The following is a 24,839-nucleotide window of genomic DNA, read 5'->3' on the forward strand; positions in this document are numbered from 1 at the left end:
TTCTCTTGAATTTCTGCTTATAAAGTTCCATTTAGATTAGGAAAAGAGATGATCAAAGTCATTTGTCTGTCGTCTTCTGGGAGAAAGTAGAGAAACTTTACATGAAGGTTTTCCTTTTCTAGGAATCAAGTGAAAACAAGAATCATTTAGAAGATTTCGTCTCTCCTACAATAATTCTCATTGCTTTACCAGATGACCCCTAGTAAGCCACTTTCTGAACCCTACAGACTTTTTCCTTTGAGAAATGGTGAGAAAGAACGTGGTGGTTTCTGGGATTCCTCTGAGCCCCCAATGGGATAACATGAATTTCAATGGACAACAACTTTAGGTACCTTAAGTGCTGTAGTTGAGGATTGTATCCCAATCCCCAAAATTCTTCTCCATTTTCTATAGAATTTTCTATGGTTGAGATTTATGTCCTCCTTCTTACGCACTCCCACCCCAAGGCCACAGAATATCTTGTCACATTGCTCTGATATCTACAATTTTTCTACAGTCGACCTACCTTTAAGGAGAAGGAGAGGGGATTATGCGTCAAGCCCCTCTCTGTGTTGAGACAAGAACACTAGGAGTCAGAGTCCAGAGCCGAACGTGCGGTGTGTGGTGTAGGAATGTGTCCTGCACTGCGTTCCCTTATTCCCCAGTGGTTACTCTCTGGTGATTATGATAAAGTATTAGCGTGGAGGCCTCAAGACTGTGGTTTTTGTGTTGTTTTGTGGTGCCTGAATAATCCTATAATTGATGGGTTTGAAAGTTACTGCTTTCAGGATCCTTTCCTTGATCAGAAGTTGAGAGAATGAGAACAAGACATGCTTTCCCGGATCTGACCTTCCCACCCTGTACTCCCATCTCAATATGCTCTGCTTTGTAGTTGGTTGCATAAGTTTAAAGATTTGGGGTTTTATATTGAAAAGTTTGACCTGTTTGAAAAATGATTTCTATATATGTTGCAAGAAAACGGGTATCTTTTTTCCATAGAGAACATCGTACACGAGCAGTTAGTGTAACTGGGAAGGAAGATCAGAGGAGAAAAATAAAAAATACTAATTTCTGGATGGTACCAGATATTATCCTCTTGAAACTATAGCAAAATTTGTCAGCTCCAAAATGTATTTAATTTGCATTTTCACCAATATAACTCATGTTTCAGACTCTCAGGCTGACGAAGTGTAAGTGACCCTTGCACCCGAGGCCGGGAAGGTCGGGATGAGGGTCTGGTCAGCTCTCCCGTCCAGCTTCTTGCTCAGACAGCATATTGGTCCCCTCTCTTCTTGAGCTGGTTCTGCCCCCCAGCAGCTGTCGTCACCGAGGGACCGTCACATGGTTCAGAGCACGCAGCTGCACGTTGTTGCCCTGAGTTCCCCAGCATCTGCCTGTGCAGCCACTCAGACCCTCCGCTGTGCCTGCTCCCCGCCCCAGCAACACCTGTGCACAGCGCTGACGGCCGGTCGGAGGGGTTTGTGCTCGGGCCTGAACCACTGTGCTAGGTTTCTGTGTACCTTGCCCGCAGTAATACACTCCCACGTCGTCAGCCTCCACCCTGCTGATTTTGAGGGTGAAATCTGTCCCTGACCCACTGCCACTGAACCTGTCTGGGACCCCAGAGAAACGGTTGGAAACCTTATAGATCAGGAGCTGTGGAGACTGGCCTGGCTTCTGCTGGAACCAGTACAAATAGGTGTTTCCATTACTGTGCAGGAGGCTCTGACTGGCCTTGCAGGAGATGGAGGCCGGCTCTCCAGGGGTGACGGGCAGGGACAGTGGCGTCTGTGTCATCACGATTTCCCCACTGGATCCTAAAAGAATGAGAGATACGTACAAGGTTATGCAGAAACAGTATAAGCCATTTTTACGATTTTAAGTTTGTGTAGTTTAGACTAAATCATATTTTGTGATCTGAATCATACTCTAAACATATCCAATTTTTAAGATGACCGAAGAATTTCAAGGCACAAAGTGGCCTCTTGCATTTTCAGCATCTCAGTAAAGCACTATCCTTTGTTCCTTCTTGGTTATTCTTCATTTTCACAGGTCCAAAAATTATATTCCCTTGGTTGGAGGGCAATCTCACCCCTGGACAGAATACACAGGGAGAGCAGTAGCGCCCCCAGAACTCCCCCTCCCACCCCGTACTTCCTCCTCAGCCCCCCACTGCCCTTACCTGGGATCCAGAGCATCAGCAGCCCCAGGAGCTGAGCAGGGAGCCTCATTTTGAGAAGCTGAACTGCTGAGTCCTAACAAGGAAAGACAGGCTCAGAGCTGCCCTTTATGTCAGACCTGCAAGGGAAGGTCCTCCCCGGGGCACAATATGCAAATCCCCTGGTGGGTGTGGCAGAGGGGAAAGAGCCAAAGGCAGGGTGCAGGTCCCTGTCCTGGGAGTCAAGGAGCTTAAAATGTCTTCTGTGCTTGGAGGACAAGTAACAGAGGCAAATTCCTTACTGCCTGAGAGGGAAGAAGGATCTAATGTGAAAATCCGAATCTGTGGCCAGACACAGTGCTCATAGCCCTGCCCTTCTGAGAAAGCTCCAGAGACCCTGAAGATACAGGCCTGAGTGTCCAGAGTCCATTTCTGGCGGGTGAATGGCCATCCCGCTTGGAGTTCTCTCAGCTAATGTCCAGGAGGAAACAGATCCCACTCCCACTGCTGCTTATTGGCAGCCGATCTGCAAATCCCAGGATGAACTGGAGATAGTTCTAGAGTCTCTGGAATCTGCTGTTTACGGGTTAACGGTTTAAGACAGTTTAATAACGATGTAGTAATGAATTAAACTCACCCTGGGACTTCGTGTATTATACTCTATGAGAAGATGAACGTGAGATGATCTTGACATGTAGAAAATCATCTGTCTCTTCTAGGTAGAGAAGCAGTAGTCCTTCGGAAGAGTATAGAAAAAAGACAGAATTTTATGCTTCAGGCAGTGAGTATGAAATTTGTGGTAAGCACTTGTTACAATCAGGTGTGTATCCTGCCTGCTTCTCTCTCTCTCCCCAGAGATAGATAGTTGATAGATAGATAGATAGATAGATAGATACATAGATAGATAGACAGACAGATAGACACACGCACACACATGGTATCTGTGAGACCCTTCCTTAAAATGGGGACATAAACTGATGATTCTTCATGCGTCAGCTGGACATTCTGTTGTATTGAATCATTTGCGACAATTGTGTCAACTTCAAATTACCTCACAACTAAAGTCACTGTTCTGCAAACAAAATTCTGGAGAAACTAAGGAATAGAGTTTGTAGTTCTGTTAGCTCTCAGGTAATTTAAATGTAAAGTCATACGAAATTGAAAAATAACTGAATACCTATAATTCCAGGCATGAGTACACAAAAAATCTCATTCTGAATATCTTCTAGGAAATCCTCCAAGAGTTAAATTTTGCACCAGAGTTGGGAGAATTATTATATACAAATGGTACTGAAAGCAAACCCTGGTCTCAGTGCAAAGCCTCGGGTGTTGATGACAAAGTACGATGGAAGTACGATTATAATAGCCCACGTCCCATAGTTCACTAGCTAGCATCTTATTCGCCTTTTTTTGTGTGTTTTCTTCCTAGATCTATACTTACAGTGCTAGCCAGTGGACTCCTGAGTCTTACTCTTGAAAATGCCAGCCTTCTTAATGAATCCTGCTAGTGTATGAATTCAGAAAGATAAGCCCCTGAAAATGAAAAAAATCAGGACAAAAACAAATGGAAAATATAAGACTGTATTATAAACCTTAAGGCGAGTTTGAAAAACTATTCATTACAGATGTTAAATTAAGAATTACATTATCTAACACTATCTGTGAAGTATACTAAAAAACAATAAAGAATCACATTACACATTCTCCCATGTGAAAACTCAGTGTGTGGACATATGGCTGAAAATTATTTATCTGTCGTGTTGATTTACTGTGTATCAGTTTAAGTTTGTTTTTTCCTTTACAAAATATTCCTAAGAATGGTTGAATTTCAAAAATATTATTATTTCCTACCAAACTTAATATGAAAACTTTCAAAGCCTCCTTTTGTGTTTCATTATGTATCTTATAATTTCATACCCTAAAATATTTAGAAAATGCAAAATCTTATAAAAATGCTTTCTCGTCTAAAAGACTTTGAAATGTTCCTCTACTGCCTGTAGACTGAAGGAAGGGTGTTCCTAATTCGAAACAGGAGTCTTTGTTCCTTCCTGTTCACAACCTATGTTGGACCCTGGACAATAAAATGGACCCCATCAAGCTGGTCACGGCACACCACAGAGAAATACTCAGCCTGTGTGAGGGGTGTAGGAAGAACCTCCGTGAGGTCCAGTGGGGAACAGGGCTCTAGGAGTCTCTAATCTTGACCACTGTCACCTGAATGAGCAAGGACTACACAGGTGGGTTTTACTGCACTTCTGTCTCTTTGCCAGGGGCAGTCGTTTGGAATCCATGAAGCTGGAAGCCAGTGTGGGATTTGTGTACCTTGGGACGATTCTCTTGCTGCTTCAGGTATGTGAGCCCGTTATCCTGAGGTCGGAGTGTGTGTGTCGGGAGTTGGACTCTGGTATACGTTCTGTAGAACTTGATCTATAAATTTTATCAAGGCAAACAGCACAAACTCATAGCGCTTTGGCCAAGTTGAGAGACAGCCGACCTGTGTCCTGACTGAGCTCAAATGGAAGTTCTTTCTGAAAAGAGCTTGTTCTTGCCTGAGAACTGTGATCAAGCCATCCAGCAGAGGGAGCTTCCCCAGCTTCAGGTCTGTTGAGAAGATTCTTGGGACCTGTGATTGACATGGGTCTCCTTCTCTAAATAACTGCAAATTATCACCCACTAGAGGACAAACTCACAGCTAACTATGTTGGCCTCAGGCAGCTCACATACACGTATGAATGTGTTGATCTTCTGACTTTGTAAGTTATTTCTGAACCCTGTGAAGCAGGTCATTTCTGAGCTCCATGATCTAGTCCTTCAAGGCCCTGATCTCCATGTGCGAAATCTGAATTCCTTCCCAATATTGTCATTCTTCTCTTTGGTTTTCCTTGGAATCGGTATATGTGTAAATACATTTTGTAGTGCTGTCTGGGACTCATGTGAGTCCTGTGGAGAAATGGGAGCGATGTCTTAGGTGACTGTCAAGGTTATTCCTATATCAACGCTAATCCTTTGGCAGAGCCCCCAACCCCCCCAGTCCAATTAGGAAAAGTGAGACAGAAGTGCCCTTTGACCATACGCCGCCTCATAATCCCTCCAGTTTAATAAAGTCTTTACTTTGTGTAGCAATTTACATCCCCAACCCCAACGTCTCTCCTGTGAGGGATGGAACTTCTGTCCTGAGGACTTCTCATGAAGTCCTCCAGTTTCTCGTCAGTTAAAAATTATTCTTCACTGCTGGAATTTGAGATTGATTGTTTATTTTGCTTGTTTGTTGTTTCTCTGTGGAAAGTGTGTTCCCTTCTCTCCTCCACCAGAGCACTGCCTTGCCTGTGTGTCCTTCTAGCAGAGAGCTTTCTCATTCTGAGCTCAAGCCCCGAGCCCTGAGTTCCTTGGGGAAAATAAGGAAGCAAGATTCTCTCCGTGTATCTAGGGCAGAATTTTAGGGCCCTGCCTTTGAGTCCTAGCCTCCCCCTCAAATCAATGAGCTTGGGAGTAGGAACTGACTTAGGTCCAGGAACTGAGTCAGAAGCTGGGACTTTAGGCTTCAGCTCCCCTGACCTAGAGTTTTCCAGTGACAGAGACAAAATACTCGAAGAGTCTGCACAATATTTACTTTCTAATAGTATGTCTAATAATATGTGCTCAATTATCTACTGTCACATTCTCTCTTTCTGACATCGTTCTGTCTATGAAGGTTGTTATGACAATCTGGCCTGGGCTAGTCTTGGATATCACTGGTCACAGGCATTGTTCCCTGGAAAGCAGACTCATATGGAATGTAGCATGTGGGACACTGGCTGGGGAATGTTCTTGAGATCACCATCTCTGGAAAGAGAAAGCAGGATTGGGCAGAGGAGGGAGTGGAACTGGGATGCAGAAGAACCAAAGCCTAAGCCAACCCCCCAGGGGGTGCAGCCCTGTGGCAGCTCTCCAGAGTGGATCAGAATGGGGACACATGGGTCAGATCCTTACCTGGGGTACCATCTCTTCCTCTCCTGCTGTACCTTTATGCACGCGGGATGTACCTGCCAAAGAAGCAGGTCTTTTCAGATTGGTTCCTACTTTCCCCCCAGACTTCCTCACTTTCACTTCTATTTTTGCTGTTTATTGAATGTATGGAGAGTCTATGACATTATTTTTGTCATCACTCTAGGACTTTGGTTTTATATTAGAGCTAGTTTTGGAATTTGTTATGGGAAAGGAAATGACTTAGCTTTGTTCAGGGAAGATCTCACATTCGGGTGTGTATCCACCCCATGTGTATGTTTAGGGAGGAGGAGGATGGCCCCGCACATTGTGGGGAAGGTGTCCCCACTCTCATGGAGACCGGACACAAACCACCACCCTGGGGTGGAGAAGCTCCAGTACATAAAAGCCAGGTGGCTGTCCCTGACCAGCTGTGTGGATGACACCAAGCATTTTCCTGATGGAGGTTCCCCAGGGGCATAGCCTCCTGGGTCTGGGTCTGCTCTCAGTGGCTTCTGGGTCCGTACTTCCTCCTCCACGGCAGCTGCCTGTGGCTCTGCAGGGAGACGTGGAGACCCCAGCTTGAGAAGGACTAACCCATCAGAGGTCTCATCGTGTAATGGCAGTGACGAAGGGACCTCTGCCTCTGACCAGATATAGGTAAGGGGTTCCCATAATTGTGCTGCCTGGACCCCACTCCAGAGAAGTGAGCCCCTCTGGTCATATGTTTCTCCTCCCCTCTCTCTATGCCGAGAGCCACTCTACAGGAATGCAGCCGATAGTCAGAGTCTTAACGGCCCCTGCAGTGAAGAGTGCCAAGGCACTGTGGTTTAGCCTTTCCAGAACCTTCCGACAGAAAGACCTGAGGGAACACCGAGGACAGAATACTAAGGAAGCTCTTTCACAATAATTGCATAAGTCAGGCATACATTTATGTCTGTTAAATAATTTCCTTTTCTCTACTCTCTCTTTCTTTTAAAATTGTTAAACAAAACAAAAACAAAACCAGAAATAATTCATAAAAATAAGGAAACATCTGTGTTCATCTGGAATTGAAAGCTCTTGGTGGTTTGTTTTGTTTTGTTTTGTTTTTTTATCTCCAGGTACCTGACTAGTCCCTATTTCACCCCTGGTAATAAATGTTTCTTTCTTTTTTTTTTTTTTTTTAAAGATTTTTTATTTATTTATTTGACAGAGAGAGACAGCCAGCGAGAGAGGGGGAACACAAGGAGGGGGAGTGCGAGAGGAAGAAGCAGGCTCCCAGCGGAGGAGCCTGATGTGGGGCTCGAACCCAGAATGCTGGGATCACACCCTGAGCCGAAGGCAGATGCTTAACCACTGCGCTACCCAGGCGCCCCTAAATGTTTCTTTCTAAGTCTCCATATCTCTTTCCTTACCTGGGCAAGAGGGAAATGAGGTAGTTAATATATACCCCAATGACCCATGCAATGGGCTCTCTGTTAAAAGTCCGTAGGACTTAGGTCGATTTGTTTCACCCCTGGTTTCTTTTGGCTGCAGAACAACCTGTTGAATTGTTCCAGTTTCATCCAAGTTTCTTCAGTGTCACTTAGGTATAAAATATGGGGACGGTCTAAAATATAATGAACAGTCTAAAATATTTAACACATGGGTTATGCATCTCTAAAATGTAATTTTATCTTCTAATTCGCCAAAAAGGCCAGAGAAATAACTCAACCAATATTTTAGAGACATGACAACTGTTGACAAAACAAATGCTAGTTCCTATTTGTAGGATGAAATTGAGATTTTAACACATACTGTTAAACGAATCTGATCAGACTTGATAACTGCCCGTCCCCAAGATTCCGATAGCCTCCTCTCAGAAGGCTGAGTATTGTCCCTTATGCTCCATTTGAAGACAAGTGGTATTACCCACGAATTCATTTTTCAGTCAGTCTGCTTTATGCTTGTTAATTAGTAGTTTCATTTAGTTGTTATTTCCCTGTAAATCATAGGAGCTGTGATCTACGTCATGACGGTATTAATAGATTTCACCATAAAATGAAAAAAAAAGATTGGATAATATCTCATACCTGGAATTCACCACATGAATGTGGACATAGAGATACGGGGACTTTCATAGGCTGTAGTGGTTTGTAGGAAAAAGTATCTCCATTCATACCCTTAGGACCTCCACTGAGTGGGAAAACCTATATTCAGATAAGTATACCAATTGGTGTATGATTTAGAAACAAAGATGATAAAGAAAATTCCTCAAGCCAGGGTAGTACTATATCTGGTCGTGGACACCAATTTTTTATGGGGAGATACCGGAGTCATATTCATCTGGTTAATTCATAAGATAATTGTATAAACACATCAAAAATATGTATCCTCATGTACGTATATTATACACATACACACATATGTGCATATGGGCACACATTCACATGTATAATTTTATTTATGAAATTTAGATTTAATCACTTTTAATTAGTCTGCATTATCCATAAAAATTATCATCATTACTCCTCTAAGTAATCTTAGGTAGATGTTTCTACAGTGGGGTAAATTTTACACTTTTAATTCAAATATTTCTTTTTTAAAACATTTCTTTATGTGTTTGTGTCTTCTTATGAATGGATTTCCAAGGACTCATTTTTATGCCATTGGTTTTAATAAAACCTGTCAATTTCTATGCGAAGATGTGTAAAAACCATATTAGCCAGATTTTACACAGTGTTTTAACAAACCAGTCAACAACTCAGTGGCTTGTAATACTACGCATTTGTTTCTGTAGTCATGGGTGTTCATGTTGACGATGATTTGGATAATGCGCACAGGGCTCAGCCATGTGGTTCTTCTGCAGGGAGAGGAACTGTTCTCCAGCCTGTGCACTGTGTTTGATCTGGGGCCAAGACTGAGGGTGTGGTGACTACCCATGGCACATCATTCTCATGGCAAGCTGTAGGAGGGCACAGAATCCCCAAAACAAGCAAGTTTAAGTCCAATTCTTCCAACACAGTTGCATATGATTTTGACTTATTCTTAGGTCTTCATAACTCTTTGAATTTCTAAAAATCATTCTTCTATTTAATTTTTAAGATACATGGTCATGGGGGCGCCTGGGTAGCGCAGTCGTTAAGCGTCTGCCTTCGGCTCAGGGCGTGATCCCAGCGTTCCGGGATCAAGTCCCACATCGGGCTCCTCCGCTGGGAGCCTGCTTCTTCCTCTCCCACTCCCCTGCTGTGTTCCCTCTCTCTCTGGCTGTCTCCCTCTGTCACATAAATAAATAAAATCTTAAAAAAAAAAAAAGATACACGGTCATGTTATTTCCAAATAATTATATTTTTCAATATTTGCCATCGAAAAAGAAGTTTGTAATTTAATTTTGTGTGAATTACAAAGTAACATTGTATGTGTTTTCAACATGTGGCTTTAAACAGAAATTTCTTACATGAAAATAGAAAATGAACAAAGACCACTTTAGGGGAAGTAAAAATTCTCTAAAAGAGAGCCTCTTACAGCTTACACAGATCCCCGCTGTCTTGTTCAAGTGCAGACCTCGCGGGTGCGTGTAGATGGGGCTTGCTAGCTGGCATCTGTCACCAGCCTCCAGGGCGTCAGTGATGCTCTGCCTCACAGAAAATTTTAAGCAACGGGATAGTTTCACTTTTATTTTCATATTCAGGAACAACAATGCTTCATCCACATTTGGTTTTTTTAGTCACAAAAGTCCTTCACTGTTCGTCAAATTATTTTTATATGTGATACAATTTCCTCATTTATCTGCTTATTCAGTCGCTTCACAGAATTTTCTTGTTATGAATTCAGACCTGATGATGGTAGCTAGAAGCATATTCAGATATATTCTGGGGCCTTCCCCTAACTGGCAAACGTCTGAGAGATGTAAAAAGAGTGACCATCCCAGGCTGACTCCTGTCAACTCCCCGTCATCACCATCATTTCTGGAAGCGCATTTCCCAGAGCCCTCTTTCCTCTATGGTTTCCTATGGAGTGGCTCACGGAGGCGCCTTACCTTCGATTTGCAGGTCAGAAGAGGACGATTCAGCACCATCCTTCAGCACCTGCAGGCGGATGCGTGATAAGCGGAGGACCTGAGAATCGCCTGTGAGGGCTGCAGGGGCTAGAGCATGAGCGCCTCCATCCCTGGCCCTCCTGGACCGGCCTGGGGACCACGTGATGAGGCAGCCTGTATCTTCAACGGTAGATTTCTCTGACTTACGGGGGGATCACCGAGAAATCACCTCTTTCTACTGTCTGCTTCCCTTATTATTATATCCCCAGGCCTTTGAAAGAGTGAAGTTTAGGCATTACTTCCCTATATGAAGCAGTCCTGCTTGGAATACCTAGAGTGGCTTCTCTTTTGCTGTACGAACCCTGGCTGATGCCATAACCCACACTCCTCAGGTGTAATCATCTCCGTCTTGATCAAATCAGGAGAGGCCCCGTCACGTCTGTGCTGCAGGACTGAAGGGGAAAGGGAGTCAGTCAGGGGGCCGAGGAGCCTCCTTGCCCTTCTCTCCAAGTTCCCAGTGATCTCCCAAGCGGGGCCGCCCCTGAGAAACTCTTTGAGCAGATGCAGGCAGCCCAGCCCCTCACATCTGCTTCCCTGGTGGTTTATGTTCTGACCGGTAACACTGTGGGCGGGTTGCTGTTACTTTGCTGACAGTAATAAGTGGCAACATCTTCAGGCTCCAGGCTGCTGATGGTGAGGGTGAAATCTGTCCCAGACCCACTGCCGCTGAACCGTGACGGGACCCCCGAGATGGTCTGGGAGGCATACTTTACAAGGAGCCTCGGAGCCTGGTTGGGTTTCTGCTGGTACCAGTGTAAGTTGGTGCTGATGCTCTGACTGGCCCTGCAGGTGATGGTGACTTTTTCTTTTAGGGCCTTAGACAGGAGGGCCGGAGACTGGGTCAGCACGATCTCACCGTGGGAGGCTGAAACCACAGAGGAAACATTAGCAGAGCCCAAGGATATGCACATAGAAGTCACCATTATCTAGTCAGGTAGGACAGAGAATACGACTTATTTTTACATTTTTCCTGCTTAATCAGTAAGCCAAATTCGGTTGTGGAAGGATTCCCAATGAAGAAAGAAAATCAGTGATGGAAAATAATACCCCCACGTTTACCTCCTTTGTCCAAATATTCTCACCTGGGACCCAGAGGAGGAGAAGGCCAAGAAGCTGTGACGGAGTCACCATCGTGCTGCTTTCGATGGGTCTGGTTTGCTCAGGCCACACACCCAGAGAATCTCTTACAAGATTCTGAGAGGCAGAAACACTTCAGATCTAAGAGGAAGAATATATGCAAATTATGGGACTTTCGTATTGTTTAAATACTCAAAAATTATGTTTGGCAGAAGAATCCCCCCTCCCCCACCCAGCCCCATCCTTCTCAGGGTGTATTAAGTCTCCCTCTTCTGGCCACGGGGAGGTTTTGGAAGCGCTTTACCCCACCCTCGACCAAATACAAGGTCCACCAGCAGGGACATGACATAATCTAACGCACTCCACCGGTGGAGTTGGCTTTCACCAGCAGCGAAGAGCAGGTCACACCCTCAGTCTCTGCCCAGGGCTACGCGAACTCTCTGCTCTCTGCTATAATGCATTGTATGAACGGTCCACAGAGCATTCCGCCAGGCCACACTCTCTCAGTAACATCCTGCTAATTAGACATGATGAGCAAGAAATGGTGAGGACTTAGCTGTCTTGCAAAAACACATGTGCTCCAACGGTGGGATGCAAACCCTGCAGATTCATGCGCCCACGTCACTGGTGGCTATGTCAGGGGTCCGGATATCCGAGGGCACAGAGCCAGGAGGGACTCTGTATCAGGGTTAGGTCGTGATGCAAGTGGCCCTATCCCTTGGGCCATGTGACCTCGCCTATCACTTGGTGGTCCATGCATCTGTGTTAGGGAAGGACCGTGTGGACCCTCCCGCAAGCCCAGATTAAGACTCACAGCGTGGACTTCTGGCATCTATGGCAAGGCTTGGCCTTCAAAAAGTAGTTCCCAGCATAGCACAAGCCCTGGTAGACAGATACGTAGACAGATAGGTCCACGGCACATCAAGTAACTGTGTGACGGAGCTGTTCGTCCTAAACTGGAAATGTCAGACACACCAGATTTTAAGATTGGTGGAGCCCAGCGGCCGTCAACCTCAGGAAGGAGAAAGTAACTACTTTAGTATTGGACCCAAGCAGGTTCAGCAGCCACACTTAATTTATGGGACAAGGGTTTCAGATCTCCACAATACTCACCACTCTTGCCCAAACACCCCTGCATGAGCTCCTATTTTCAGCCTCATGAGGGTTTATATTGAATGTATTTTCTTATTTCTGCATCCTTGGTGCTCCAGCTGTGAAGGGACTGTCTCTCCCAAAGTTAGCTAATTCCCAGAGGCAGTAAACGACTTGCCCAAGAGCACACCTTTGATACACAAACCGGACAATCCTCGCTTGCCTCCTTTCAATGAGACCTGCAGTCTGTGACATTTCTCTCTACTGGAATCCCCCCAGACGATGGGGCACACCTGTAGTCTGCAGCCTGCTGAAAATTTCAAACTCTCCAATCTTATGCTTAAGTAGCTTGTTGACTTTGTTTCTCCAGTACTTCTCATGAAATACACAGTAAAAATACACAGTCAGCAGTTCCTCTCTCTGCCTTCTCTTCTCCCCTCGGTGCTGCCCTATGTTGCTGTGTGGCATACTGTGTGTTCTGTTTCTAGGGGACTATGCATATGATAAAAACTTCGTACTGTATTGCAATAGCCTTCCTGTCTTTGCTTCTTACCATATCTGATTAAAGACACAGGGCTTCCCAGCCAGCTAATGGCAGAGAAAGAACTCCAGGCTTTGTCCAGGTTCACATCATATGCTGATGTGAGTAACACTGGACAGCTCCCATACCTTAGCCATAACGGAGGGCTCTGAAACAAGATGTTTAGTTAGCAGACACTCAAAGAGCGCGAATGGTCATCGCCTTAATGTGGCTGGGGAAGTGGCCTGAAGTAAGGATGTGGATGAACTACTGGGTGGCTGGCGAGTAAGGGCCGGGAAGGAGGAGACTGGAAGGATAAAGCAGGAAAGATCAGACCCAATCTAAACCAAAAAGAGAAACTAAGCTAAAAACAAAACAAAACAAAAACCCAAAACCAAAAACAGCAACAACAACAAAAACCCAGAGTACCTGGGATGCATAGGACCGAATAAAAGATCTAACATTTGTGCCATTGGAATCCTAGAGAGAGCGCAGAGAGAGGATGGAGATGAAAAATATTTTGAACAAGGAAATGCTGAAAAATGTCCACATTTAGCAGACCCCCAACAGGATAAGCCTGAAGAAATCTATGTCAAGACACATCATATTGAAATTTCTGAGCCCTAAAGAAAAAGAAAAAAATATCAAAGGCCGAAGGAGAGAAATCACACTTACCCAGAGGAGAAAACAACTTGGATGGTAGAGGATTTTTAAAAAAATTTTTTATTATGTTATGTTAGTCACCATACAGTACATCCTTAGTTTTTGATGTAGTGTTCCATGATTCATTGTTTGCATATAACACCCAGTGCTCCATGCAATACGTGTGCTCCTTCATACCCATCACCGGGCTAGCCTGGTGATAGAGGATTTCTATTCAGAAACCATGGAGGCCAGAAGGAAATGATGCAACATTTTTTTTTTCTAGATATAATTGACGTATACCATCGTGTTAAGTTTTACACAACGTGATAATTTATATTTATATTGTGAAATGATTACCATGATAAGGATAATTAATGCCACCATCACTTCACATAATTGTCCTTTTTGTTTTACTTATCTACTTTTTCGTGGTGAGAACTTTTAAGGTCTAGTCTCTTAGTAACCTTCAAGTACAATACAATACTGTTAACTATAGTCACCATGCTGTACATGAGACCATCCGAAATTCTTTATTTTATGTACGGAAGTTTGTACCCTTTGATCAACAACTCCCCTATTTATCTCACCACCCAGCCCCCGGCAACCACAAATCTACTCTCTGTTTCTATGTATTTGGCTTTTTTAGAGTCCACATGTAAGTAATATTATACATAATTGTTTTCTCTGTCTTACTTATTTCACTTAGCATATTACCTTCAGGTTTCACCCATGTTGTCATAAATGGCGAGATTCCCTTCCCTTTCGTGGCTGAGTAGTAAATTTCATTGTGTGTGTATATGTATATATCATATGTTCTTTATCCAGTTATCCATCAACGGACACTTAGGTTGTTTCCATAGCACGGCTGTTTTAAATAATGCTGCAGTGGGCACAGTGGTGCATGTATCTTTTCAAATACCCAGAAGTGCAATAGCTGGATCATAGGGTAGTTCTATTTTTAAGTTTGAGAAGACTCCATACTGTTTTCCATAGTGGCTACACCAATTTACATTCCCACCAACAATGCCTGAGGGCTCCCCTTTCTCCACATCCTTTATAACACTTGTTATATCTTGTGGGTTTTTTTGATAAATCGATACTGAATTTTATCAAATCCTTTTTTCTGCATCTGTTGAGACAGTCTTGATTTTTACCCTTAATTTTGTTAACGTGATATAGCATGTTGATTGATTTATGGATGTTGGACCATCCTTGCGTCCCTAGAATAAATCCTACTTGATCATGGTGTATAATCCTTTTAATGTATTGTTGAATTTGGTTTGCTAATATTTTGTTGAGGATTTTTGCATCTATGTTCATCAGGGATATAGGCCTGTAATTTTTTTTCTTGTGGTATCCTCGTCTGGTTTTGGTATCAGGGTAATGCTGACCTCATAAGTTGAATTTAGAAGCATTTCTGCTCTTCACTTTTTTGGAAGTTGGAGAAGAATAGATATTAAATCTCTGAATACTTGGTAGAATTTACCAGTGAATCTGTCTGGTCCTGGACTTTCATTTGTTTGGAGGCTTTTTGATTACTGATTTAAAGATGGTATAATTTATGATGAGGAATAGTTTCTGGAAGGCATGTGAACATATACAGCTAGTTCAAATGTATAAGCCATCAGTGCTATCAAGTGGCTACAAATATTTTTATTGCAACGTGTGGATATGTTCGTGTGCGTGTGTGTGCGTGTGTACCTGTCTAGTGATCCTTCCCATTTTCTGCGCTCATTCCTGAAGAAGATCCGGTTCTCTCTCAGGATAGTAACGAAGATAGAAATAATTGAATTAACACTTGAAGTAAAGGATTTTCAATGTCTTAAAATTAAAAAAAAACACTTTTGACAATCTTAAGAAAATAGTGAACTTTTCCCTGGGAAAAGGCTGATATTATCACAGTGGCTTGCATTTTTCATGGTTCCCCATGTTAGGAACAGACCATTTGAAATAATGGTTCTTTTGTATTTTCTGTGATGAGATTGTGTAGGCCAAAAAATAAAGTGGAGATATTTTCAATTTTGTTAACCATATTAGGTTGGTAAAGAGTACAAAATCTTTTGGCAAATTTTCAGTTGCAATTACCAGAAACCTCAACTCACACTGCATTAAAGAGTAAAGGGAATTTGGTTGCTTAAGCTCTTGAAAAGTCCAGAGTGGAGGGTTTAAGGAAAGGTTTGATCCTGCCACGTATTTATATCACTAAGACCCAGTTTCTTCCTACCTTTCCATTTTGACTTCCATTGTGCTAGTTCCATAGTAAGGGAAATTTTAGCGTGGGTGCCAGCAGATCCTGGTGTTACGTGTTCCTTGTGTGTGGTATTCATTCCTCATATTCTACCAGGAATTCTGAGATTCTCTCCATGTGGTCAAGCTTCAGTGGCGGCCATTCTTGACAGATTTCTAAGGGCCGCTGCAGTCAAGGAGCGGAATTTGCTGAAAGGAGAATCCAGCGTCCTGCAGTTCATCCCTGGAATTAAGTTGGAATCAGAGTACCCAAAGCAAGTCGACTAAATAGTAACTGAGATCCTTGGAAGGAGAGACAGGATAGTTTGGAGGAAAGAATACAGATGTCCTCTCTTCCATTGGGACCTGATGTTCTGAGTTCAGGATTATAGGAGGAAACAGTGAGTGCTTCGAGGACAAGTCAGTGTAATCTGAGGCACGTGAAGAATCAGTGCTTATCTCTTCTATTCAGATAAACCTCATTTTGTCAAGAAAAAATGGAAAAAGGTAAAGTGAAAGATGGCTCTCTTCATGAGAAAGAATATTAAACATACAAAAATGCTCTGATAAGACTGGCTCCAGTTCATCCTTATATATAATGTTAGAGTATTGATTTTTGTCACTGACCTGTGTCTTGGGTAGTTTCATGCTGCAGGGAAGTGAGAAATTGAAAGACTACTGTCTGTGATTAAGAGATGATTTGGATACTTGACAATATATAGACTACAGTTGATTTTATTTTTTCCAGAACGGAAGTGTTAACCTGCACAGACTTGCTCCCTCTTCCTCTGTCTATTCATGCTGAAGGATGAGGACACACTAAATGGGCCTGGACGTCCACTGCTCCGTTCACGTGGAGTGATGGCACCGCCCAGGGAAGGGACCTCAGAGACTTGGAGTGGCAGCAGAGATGTTATTTGTTTCTTTCTTATCCATCCCTCCCATTGAAAGAAAAGTGCTATGAGGTTCTGTTTGATTTGTTTTATCAATTTTTTTAGAAAGCAAGTGGGGGGAGGGGCAGAGGGAGAGGGAGAGAGAAAATCTTAAGCAGACTCTGAGCCCAGCATGGAGCCTGACATGGGGCTCCATCTCCCTACCCTGAGATCATGACCAAAATCAAGAGTCAGCCACTTAGTCAACTGAGCCACCCAGGAACCCCTGTTTGATTTGTTTTAAATTCTCTACGCTTAGGCGAGTTCACAATGCTGTTCTTGGTGGAATTCTAGAAGTCTCGTTGATTTGGAGTCAGAATAAATGAAGAACTGCTCTGCAGAGCTGGGAGCTGAAGCCATTTCACCCACTGCCCCCAGGGGGAGCTGTGATGCTACAGGCGGGAAGGATCTGAGATGTTTCAGACGCTGGTTGACCTAAAGAGCAGGGACAAGGGCGATTCCTAAGTATGCGGTGACACATTTTCCGAGACAGTGTTTGTGCGCAGGGAACTACCAGGGGTCTGCTTGGGACATATTGAGGCGCCTTTGAGTTGTCCAAGAACAACCTCAAATTTGTGTTTAAAATTCAGAAGAGAGTCTGAGATAGAGATGTACGTGTGTGCACTCTATGCTCATTTTATCCGGTGACATGAGCGTATTCCATGCTCTCACACCATATTTGTGTTGTTTCCATTCGGTTCTGAAATTATATACTCATAAACACGTATATTTTACTACAAAAGTGAGTTACGCTTTCAAGTTGACTTCAGCTGGTTCGAAATCGGACAGTTGGTACTAAGAAGAGTTTACGTTTGGGGATTTTGCTACATGATGCTGAGAATGTTGTTGTAAGTTGGTTTGTGGACCTCTTGTAGTATACAATCTCATTTCTTGGGGTGGTGGTATTTTGTCTCTGTCTTTCCATTCTCTGCTTCACCGAGCAGGCACTTTCATACTCTCAGATGCTTCGCATAGGCTCCTCAGGTCCTAGGCTGGCCGCTCAGAGCTCTATTAATAGGATTTCCTGGGGATGGGGCCTGGGTGCCTCCGATGGGTGACCAGCAGCAAGATGGTGCCACGGCCCCAATTCCTCCTCTTCCTGGTGCTCTGTGTCTCAGGTGAGAGGCTGAGAGAAGAAGACCTTTGTAAAATTGGCAAATGACCTTACCACGCAGTATGAATAAAACATTTCGTTACAACAGCCTGGTTACTTATGAGAAATAAGAAAACCTACGTTTTTAGATACATATTTTAGTATATGAGTGATGAGGTGTATGGCCACTGTCCTTTTGTGATTGCAAGTGTGTCTGGGGACATCGTGATGACCCAGTCTCCAGGCCCCCTGATGGAGTCTGCAGGAGAGCGCGTCGCCATCAACTGCAAGTCCGGCCAGAGTCTTCTATCTAGCTACAACCAGAAGAACTACTTAGCTTGGTACCGGCAGAAACCAGGACAGGCTCCCAGGCTCCTCATCTACCAGGCATCCACCCGGGCATCTGGGGTCCCAGACCGGTTCAGCGGCAGCGGGTCTGGGCCAGACTTCACCCGCACCATCAGCAGCCTCCAGGCTGAAGAGATGGGGGTGTATTACTGCCAGCAGAGTTATGATACTCCTTCCACAGTGCTCGCCTCGCACACAAACCTCCCCAGGGCCACGGGTCAGGGAGGCTTGGCTGCCCCAGCTGCTTCCTCCCCGCTCAGCCCTGTTTCTCCGTAAGTTGTATGAGAAGCCTTCTGGCTGCATCATAGAAGAATGTACAAGTCTCAAGGGAAGACTGAGTAGATCGGCCTCTTCTATGTCTCTTGTGCACGGAGGTCATTCTGAGAAGACTGTGATGATTTGCCATGGACCCTGGTCTGCATCGTCCACAATATTTTGTGTCACCTGAATCTGGATTGTCCGTACAGACGGATTTATATCACTGACCCGATCATGGCTTCGGCTGCATCCTGTGGAGAAGGGACCGGTGGGCTTCACAGCAGAGTGCTCTCCTGTAATGGGACACTTCAGCGTTCCCTGTAACCCTTCGGTCCGCTGCATAGCTGCCCACCTCAACGTGTGACCACTCAGCGGTGTTCTTAAGGCCGCGCTTCCTTCAGCTTCTCCTCTCTCTCCTTGCCAGAGGCTCTTAGAAAGTGACCATGTACATGCTGGAACCCAGCCGAAGTCTTACAAAAGCATTCGAGGTCAACAGCGAGGGGGCAGGATTATGTGAGTTTTGCAGAAGCTGTGTAGACCTCGCAGTGGAGGTGACCTCGTGGTCCTACCTCTGACTGTACGCCTGGATTTAGGTTCCGGGACCTCTCTGTGTTTCCCGTTTCTGCAGTATGAAAACACTGGCATATTCTTCTAGATTATTTGGAATGTATCTTCCCCCCACCGCCTGGGCTGTGCTATGAAGACTTACCATTCTCACTACGTGGATCTCAACCCGTCCATAAGTGTGGAAGGTGAACTGGATGCTTATTTGAGCACGTAGACACGCTGCATCCTTAAAGATCTCAATAGCTTAGGCCTCCGGCTTCTGCCTTTCCTTGGGCTTCACGGCAAGCTGGCATAACCCCAATCCACTGACTAAAGAGAAAGAGTGTGTGTGATTATCGTCATTCTGGATTGCTCACTAGCACTCTAGTAGACTCAAAAATTGTATTTCGTGTTTCAGTGGAAAGCTATCTTTTTTCTCCTGTTGGTTGTACAGAAAGTACAGAAAGTGGCCTGTCAGCCACTTTCCCATCATGAGGGAGCCCATGACAACAGACTGAGGACAGCAGAGCTGATGTGGAAGCCGTCTGATTTTACTTTAAGTCGTTGACTCAGGCGACTCTGAAATCCACCGTTTCTCTAGCCCTGTTACTTGTACCGACAGCATTCTACATGATACTTCAAATTTGGTTCTCTGTTATGAAGTAATCTCCATGGGGCAGTAGATTCTAGATAAACAGGTCTCCTTGCTCTTTTTTGGTTGATTGCACATTATCTCACAAACATCAACTGAAGTGTGTGCATTATTGCATCTTCCAAACACTGGAGCCGCTCTCTTCCTGACTGAGTTAGAGTGAAACGCGCAGCCCAGTAGCTTGAGTGACGCACTGCACTGCCCCTACTCAGCCCCTCGTGTTGTAACTAATGCTGTGTGTGGGCACCAGGGGCAGCGACCTTTCTCGCAGGCAAACAGCTGCAAGCTTAGATGTGTGAACTTCCTTTACACTGTACACAGATTTCACCAAAGTAAGCTAGTATGGCTCCCTTCGGTGTAGACACAATGGAAGAGTGGGGCAATTGTCACAAAAGAAACTCCCTGCCCAACTGGCCTGCGGGATCGTGTCCAGGGCTGTGACCATGTGGGTAGGTGGGAGCGACTTTATAGAGAGCACTAAAAATAACATAGCTAGCCTGCCTATTACCGATGGCTGGCGTGTAGACAGTGTAGGACCTCCAATTCTCTGTGCACACCCGGGGCGGGGCCCTGGGTTGGAAGCTGGTTGACAGGTGTCCTGAATCAAGTCCTGGCTGCTGTTAGTTCCAAAGTTAAGCGGTCGGTTGCTCTTTTGTTTTTGTTAGAGTTGGTGACGGTTTTCTCTATGTAGAGATCCCACCAAAGATTTTGTTTTCTCAGCAACGAAAATATCATGTTGAATGAAGAAAAAGAAAGAAAAGTACATGGTAATAAGTCCGTTAAATCTTTTCAGTCGAATCCAAATGGCAGTTTTCCTGGATGACAATATTTAAACAATTCTGAAAAGACTGTTACTAGATTTGCCCTTGACTATTCAGAATAGAACACCTCACCGGTTTATTATCAGTTGATTTCTTGTATCCTTTTAACCTCTAAGAAATATTTTCAGATATCAGTCATTCTTTTCCCTCCATAGGTAGAGTAAATCTAAATCTAAATCTCATATCAATGCTCTCTACAGCAAAGGTATCATGTAGAACAAGAGGTTCCTCGGCTTGAGCTTTCGGTGACAAAGTTGCAATGGTACGAAGTTAGATGCTGGTTGTTCACTGTGAATGGGAGTCAGTGGAGTGACCCCTCCACCTGCGAGGGCTTTGGGGGGGACACGACTTTGGTTTCCAGGACTGAGCAAATGGGAGATTCCTGGTCTTAACCACACCGAGGCAAGTTCCTTGATCAGTGTTGGTTCCCAGCCTTCACCAAGGTTCCACGCTCACCCCTTACCCTTTCCAGATCCTGAGGACATTTCAGGACTTCATTTAAAGGCCATCAACTCAGAGGGGCCGACTTCCCCTCCCCATCTGAACCAGGGCACCCTGTTTCATGTTTTATAATCTCATGGCTTTCTCTTCCTGACGATAATCACAACTTGAAATGCATTATTGTGGCAATGTATGAGATTTTAATCCTAGGGATCAAGAGTGTTCCTGAAATAACCTATATCCTAACGATAGGACAGCCCAGGGCACTTCCCACATGGCATCTCAGACAGGCTAGAAGGTCAAGAAACTGGTCCCCAAATGCCTTGGGACATGCTTGCACTACACTTGGCAATTTCTGGCGACCCCAAGTCCCACAGGGTGTTCTGAGAGCAGGTGTCCCGTTTGAGCACAACCTCAAGCTCTTCTGAGCTGCTTTGCATGTTGCGTCAGGAGACAAAGCTCCAGGCTGCTCTCAGCATCCTTAAAGGCAGCTGGTCAGGGCCCCTGAGGAGCAGCCTCTAGTCCAGCTCTCCAAGATGGGGCCCGGGCCTCCCCTGCTGTGGATCCTGCTGCTCTGGGCTCTGGGTGAGAGGGGGGCACACGGAGAAATGGTGGGCAAACTCACCGTGGCCACGATGTTTTCTGTGTCTCTGGGTTCTTGGTGGCTGGAATTCAAGCATTTGGTGTGGGTTTCCAGTTGCCCAGTTACCTTCTGTTTTCTGGTTCCTCAGTGTGTTGTCCATGACTTTGACTACAAGGGTCATCAGTGGCATGGGCCTCCACTGGGATGCTCTCAGTACAACTGTTACATTGGTTGTGTTTGTCATTCCAGGCTCTGCTGGGGACATTGTGCTGACGCAGTCTCCAGCCTCCTTGACCATGTCTCCAGGGCAGAGGGCCACCATCTCTTGCAAGGCCAGTGAGAAAGTCAGTGGTATTTGGGGCATTACCAACTACATTACCTGGTATCAACAGAAATCAGGACAGAGTCCTAAAATCCTGATTTATAAAGCAACCAGTCGAGAGTCTGGGGTCCCAGCCAGGTTCAGTGGCAGTGAGTCTGGGACTGATTTCACCCTCACAATTGATCCCGTGGAGGCCGGCGACGCTGCCAGCTACTATTGCCAACAGGGGCAGAAGGAGCCTCCCACAGTGCTCTGGGTCTAAACAAAAACCTCCCCAGGCGACTGCTCAGTCACTTCAATGACAAAACAGCCTTCAACTGCCAGGCTGTTGGCTATATATCCTTCAGATACAGGCCGATCTTCTCACATTAATTTGGATTTTTAACCTCTCCTATTTGCTTGAGCTCACACAAAGAAGATCTCTGTGGTTGTTCAGCAACCTAGAATTGTGATGTAAGTATTTTTCATTCTTTGATGAAGATTTTTCTACCTTTGTGTCTGTTTTTCCCAGGTCGAGGTCCTCAGTTCTAGGTATATTTACTTGTCCTTTTCCCCTTGTCCGATTTTCATGTCCTTTCTCTACGATACATTCCATAGACATGGCCAGGGTCTTTCTTGTCTTTCCTTTTCTATTGCTTGGTCATTGTAGGGAGTGGTCTCCAGAAGCCTGAGTGTGCGTGCTGACAAGGATGGAAGGGTCAGTGTTCACATCCTTCTCCACCCCTCCCTTGGGCTTCTACGTCCTCCCCAAGGGGAACAGGGGAAACTCACACATAGTGCCCTGTAACATTTCCTTCTGCTCAGATTCACCTTAGTTTCTTTTTTTTTTTTTAAGATTTTATTTATTTATTTGACAGAGATAGAGACAGCCAGCGAGAGAGGGAACACAAGCAGGGGGAGTGGGAGAGGAAGCAGGCTCCCACCGGAGGAGCCCGATGTGGGGCTCGATCCCATAACGCCGGGATCACTCCCTGAGCCGAAGGCAGACGCTTAACCGCTGTGCCACCAGGCGCCCCCACCTTAGTTTCTAAGTGTGTAATACTATCTCAACACATTGGAAACTTTATTGTTGTATTCATTTCTTATTGTTCCATAACAAATTACTACAGACTGAGTGACTAAAACAATACACATTAATCATCACAGTTTCTAGAAGTCAGGCATCTGGGCAGGGTATAGCTGGGTTCTCTTCTTGGAATCTCCCAGGATGAAACCAAAGTGTTGGCCAGACTCCATTCTCATCTGGAGGCTTGAAGAATCCGTTTCCAAGGCCATTCGGGTTGTGGAAAGAATTCTTTTCTTTGTGACTATCTGACTAAGAGTCCCGGCCTTTGGTGGCTGCAGGCTGGAGGCCACCCTAAGGTCCCACAGGCCATCCAAAGTTCCTATCACATGGGCTGCCTCTGAATCAAACCAGCAAGAGGGATTCATCAACAGCAGGGAGGACCCAGTTCCTCTTTAAGGGTTTTGTCCTGATCTGGTGAGGTCCACCCAGGATAATGTTCATTTTGATGAACTCAAAATCAATTGATTTGGGACCTTAACCCCATCTACAAAATCCCTTCGCCTCTGGGAGGTTGTTCGGGCTAGAAGCAAGGCACAGACTCTGCCCTCAGTCAAGGGGAGAGGGTTATAGAGGGCATGAACCACAGGGGTAGGTGTCATGGGGCCACTAGAAGGTGTCTGCTACAACGGTCATACTACTTAAGTTTTTTATTCCCTTTCCATTTCTCCTTCCCAAATTCTCCCTGTGCTAAGGAAAACGTGATTTTAAAGTTCATATGGAAATGCAAATTACCTAGAGTAACCAAAATCACTTTGCACAAGAAAACTGAGGTCTGAAGGCTTCTAATCCCATTTAAATCATGTTATATATAAACCACAGGACAATCACAAAGTACAGTAGCCAGTGCTGTGTGGTGGTGGCATCAGGTCAGTGGCACAAGGGGCATATAGTTAATGGGTAGGCAGCTTAGAAATGGATCCTTACGTTTATGATAATTGTATTTTGACAATGATACCTAGGTAATTAGGTGGGGGGAAGGACAGACTTTTCTCTTTGCACCCCCATGCAAAAAAGATGAATTTAGTCTCTGACCTCTTGCCAGACACAAAAAATAACTAGAAATGGATCAGAGATCTATCTGAGCTGAAATGGTAAAATCTGTAGGAGAAAATAGAGGGGAAAATATTGTATCCTTGGGTTCACTGAAGATTTCTTAATTACAACATGAAAAGCTCAATTTGTAAAAAAAAAAAAAAAAATTGGACTTCACCAAAATTCAAAGCCTTGGCATTTCAAAACATACCATGTAATAAAAAGACAAACCACAGACTAGGAGGTAATATTGGCAAATCATTTACCTGATAAACATTCAGAATATATAAAGAGCTCTTCTACGTTAGTAAGAAGTTTTCTAACTTAGTAAGATAGATGACAACGCAATAAAAAAATGAGTGAATAATTTCAATAGATATTTCACCAAAGAGGATATGTGAATGGCCATTAATAGCACACGGATAGATGCTCAAGTTTATCAGTCATTAGGGAGATGCAGGCTCAATCCAGAGTGAGATACCATATCACACCTACCATGATGGCTATAATAAAAGAAAAAAGAGAGTAACAAATGTTGGAGAGATTATGGAGAAGCAGGATTCCTCATCCATGCTACGGTGGATTTCAAATGGTGCAATCACTCTGGAAAAATGTTTCTTGAAATCTGAACATTGATTTATCATACCGCTTGGCAATTGCACCTTTAAGAATCTGTCCTAGAGAAACCAAAACAAATGACAACATGAAGACTTGTAGGTAAATGTACACAGCAGCCTTATTCATAATCACCCCAAAGTAGGAACAGCACAAATGTCCAACAACCTATAAATGGGTAAATGAAATCTGATCTGTCCACTCAGTAAAACACTAACTAGTGGTAAAGGAATGAACTACTGGTATACTACCATCTTGACTCTTCCCAATCACTTCCTCAGTCTTCCTCACAGCTTTGCCTCTGAAGGATGTGTCACGGATATTTCAATTTTTCTGCTTTTAGACTTGACCTGTATGAAGCTCCTTTCATGAAACTGCATCTCAGATTCATTGATGCTGACATGAGTTGT

At 44.4% G+C, this 24,839-nt stretch overlaps 1 protein-coding gene and 2 gene segments (V, D, J or C); 1 reads left to right on the plus strand and 2 right to left on the minus strand.

Moving 5' to 3' along the window:
• Positions 1-1,287: 1,287 nt before the first annotated feature.
• Positions 1,288-2,255, minus strand: LOC125283183 (immunoglobulin kappa variable 2-29-like). The segment is given in 2 exon segments: positions 1,288-1,796; positions 2,162-2,255. Coding segments are annotated over 2 exon segments (543 nt in total).
• Positions 2,256-10,346: 8,091 nt separating this feature from the next.
• Positions 10,347-11,363, minus strand: LOC125283184 (immunoglobulin kappa variable 6D-21-like). The segment is given in 2 exon segments: positions 10,347-11,025; positions 11,243-11,363. Coding segments are annotated over 2 exon segments (372 nt in total).
• Positions 11,364-17,910: 6,547 nt separating this feature from the next.
• On the plus strand, positions 17,911-21,978 carry LOC125283185 (immunoglobulin kappa light chain-like). Its single transcript, XM_048222854.1, has 2 exons — positions 17,911-18,310; positions 21,644-21,978. The coding sequence occupies exons 1-2, from the start codon at positions 17,911-17,913 to the stop codon at positions 21,976-21,978; spliced, it is 735 nt and encodes a 244-aa protein (XP_048078811.1).
• Positions 21,979-24,839: the final 2,861 nt, after the last annotated feature.

The sequence above is a fragment of the Ursus arctos genome, unplaced genomic scaffold, assembly GCF_023065955.2.
Source record: "Ursus arctos isolate Adak ecotype North America unplaced genomic scaffold, UrsArc2.0 scaffold_8, whole genome shotgun sequence".
Lineage (NCBI taxonomy): Eukaryota > Metazoa > Chordata > Mammalia > Carnivora > Ursidae > Ursus > Ursus arctos.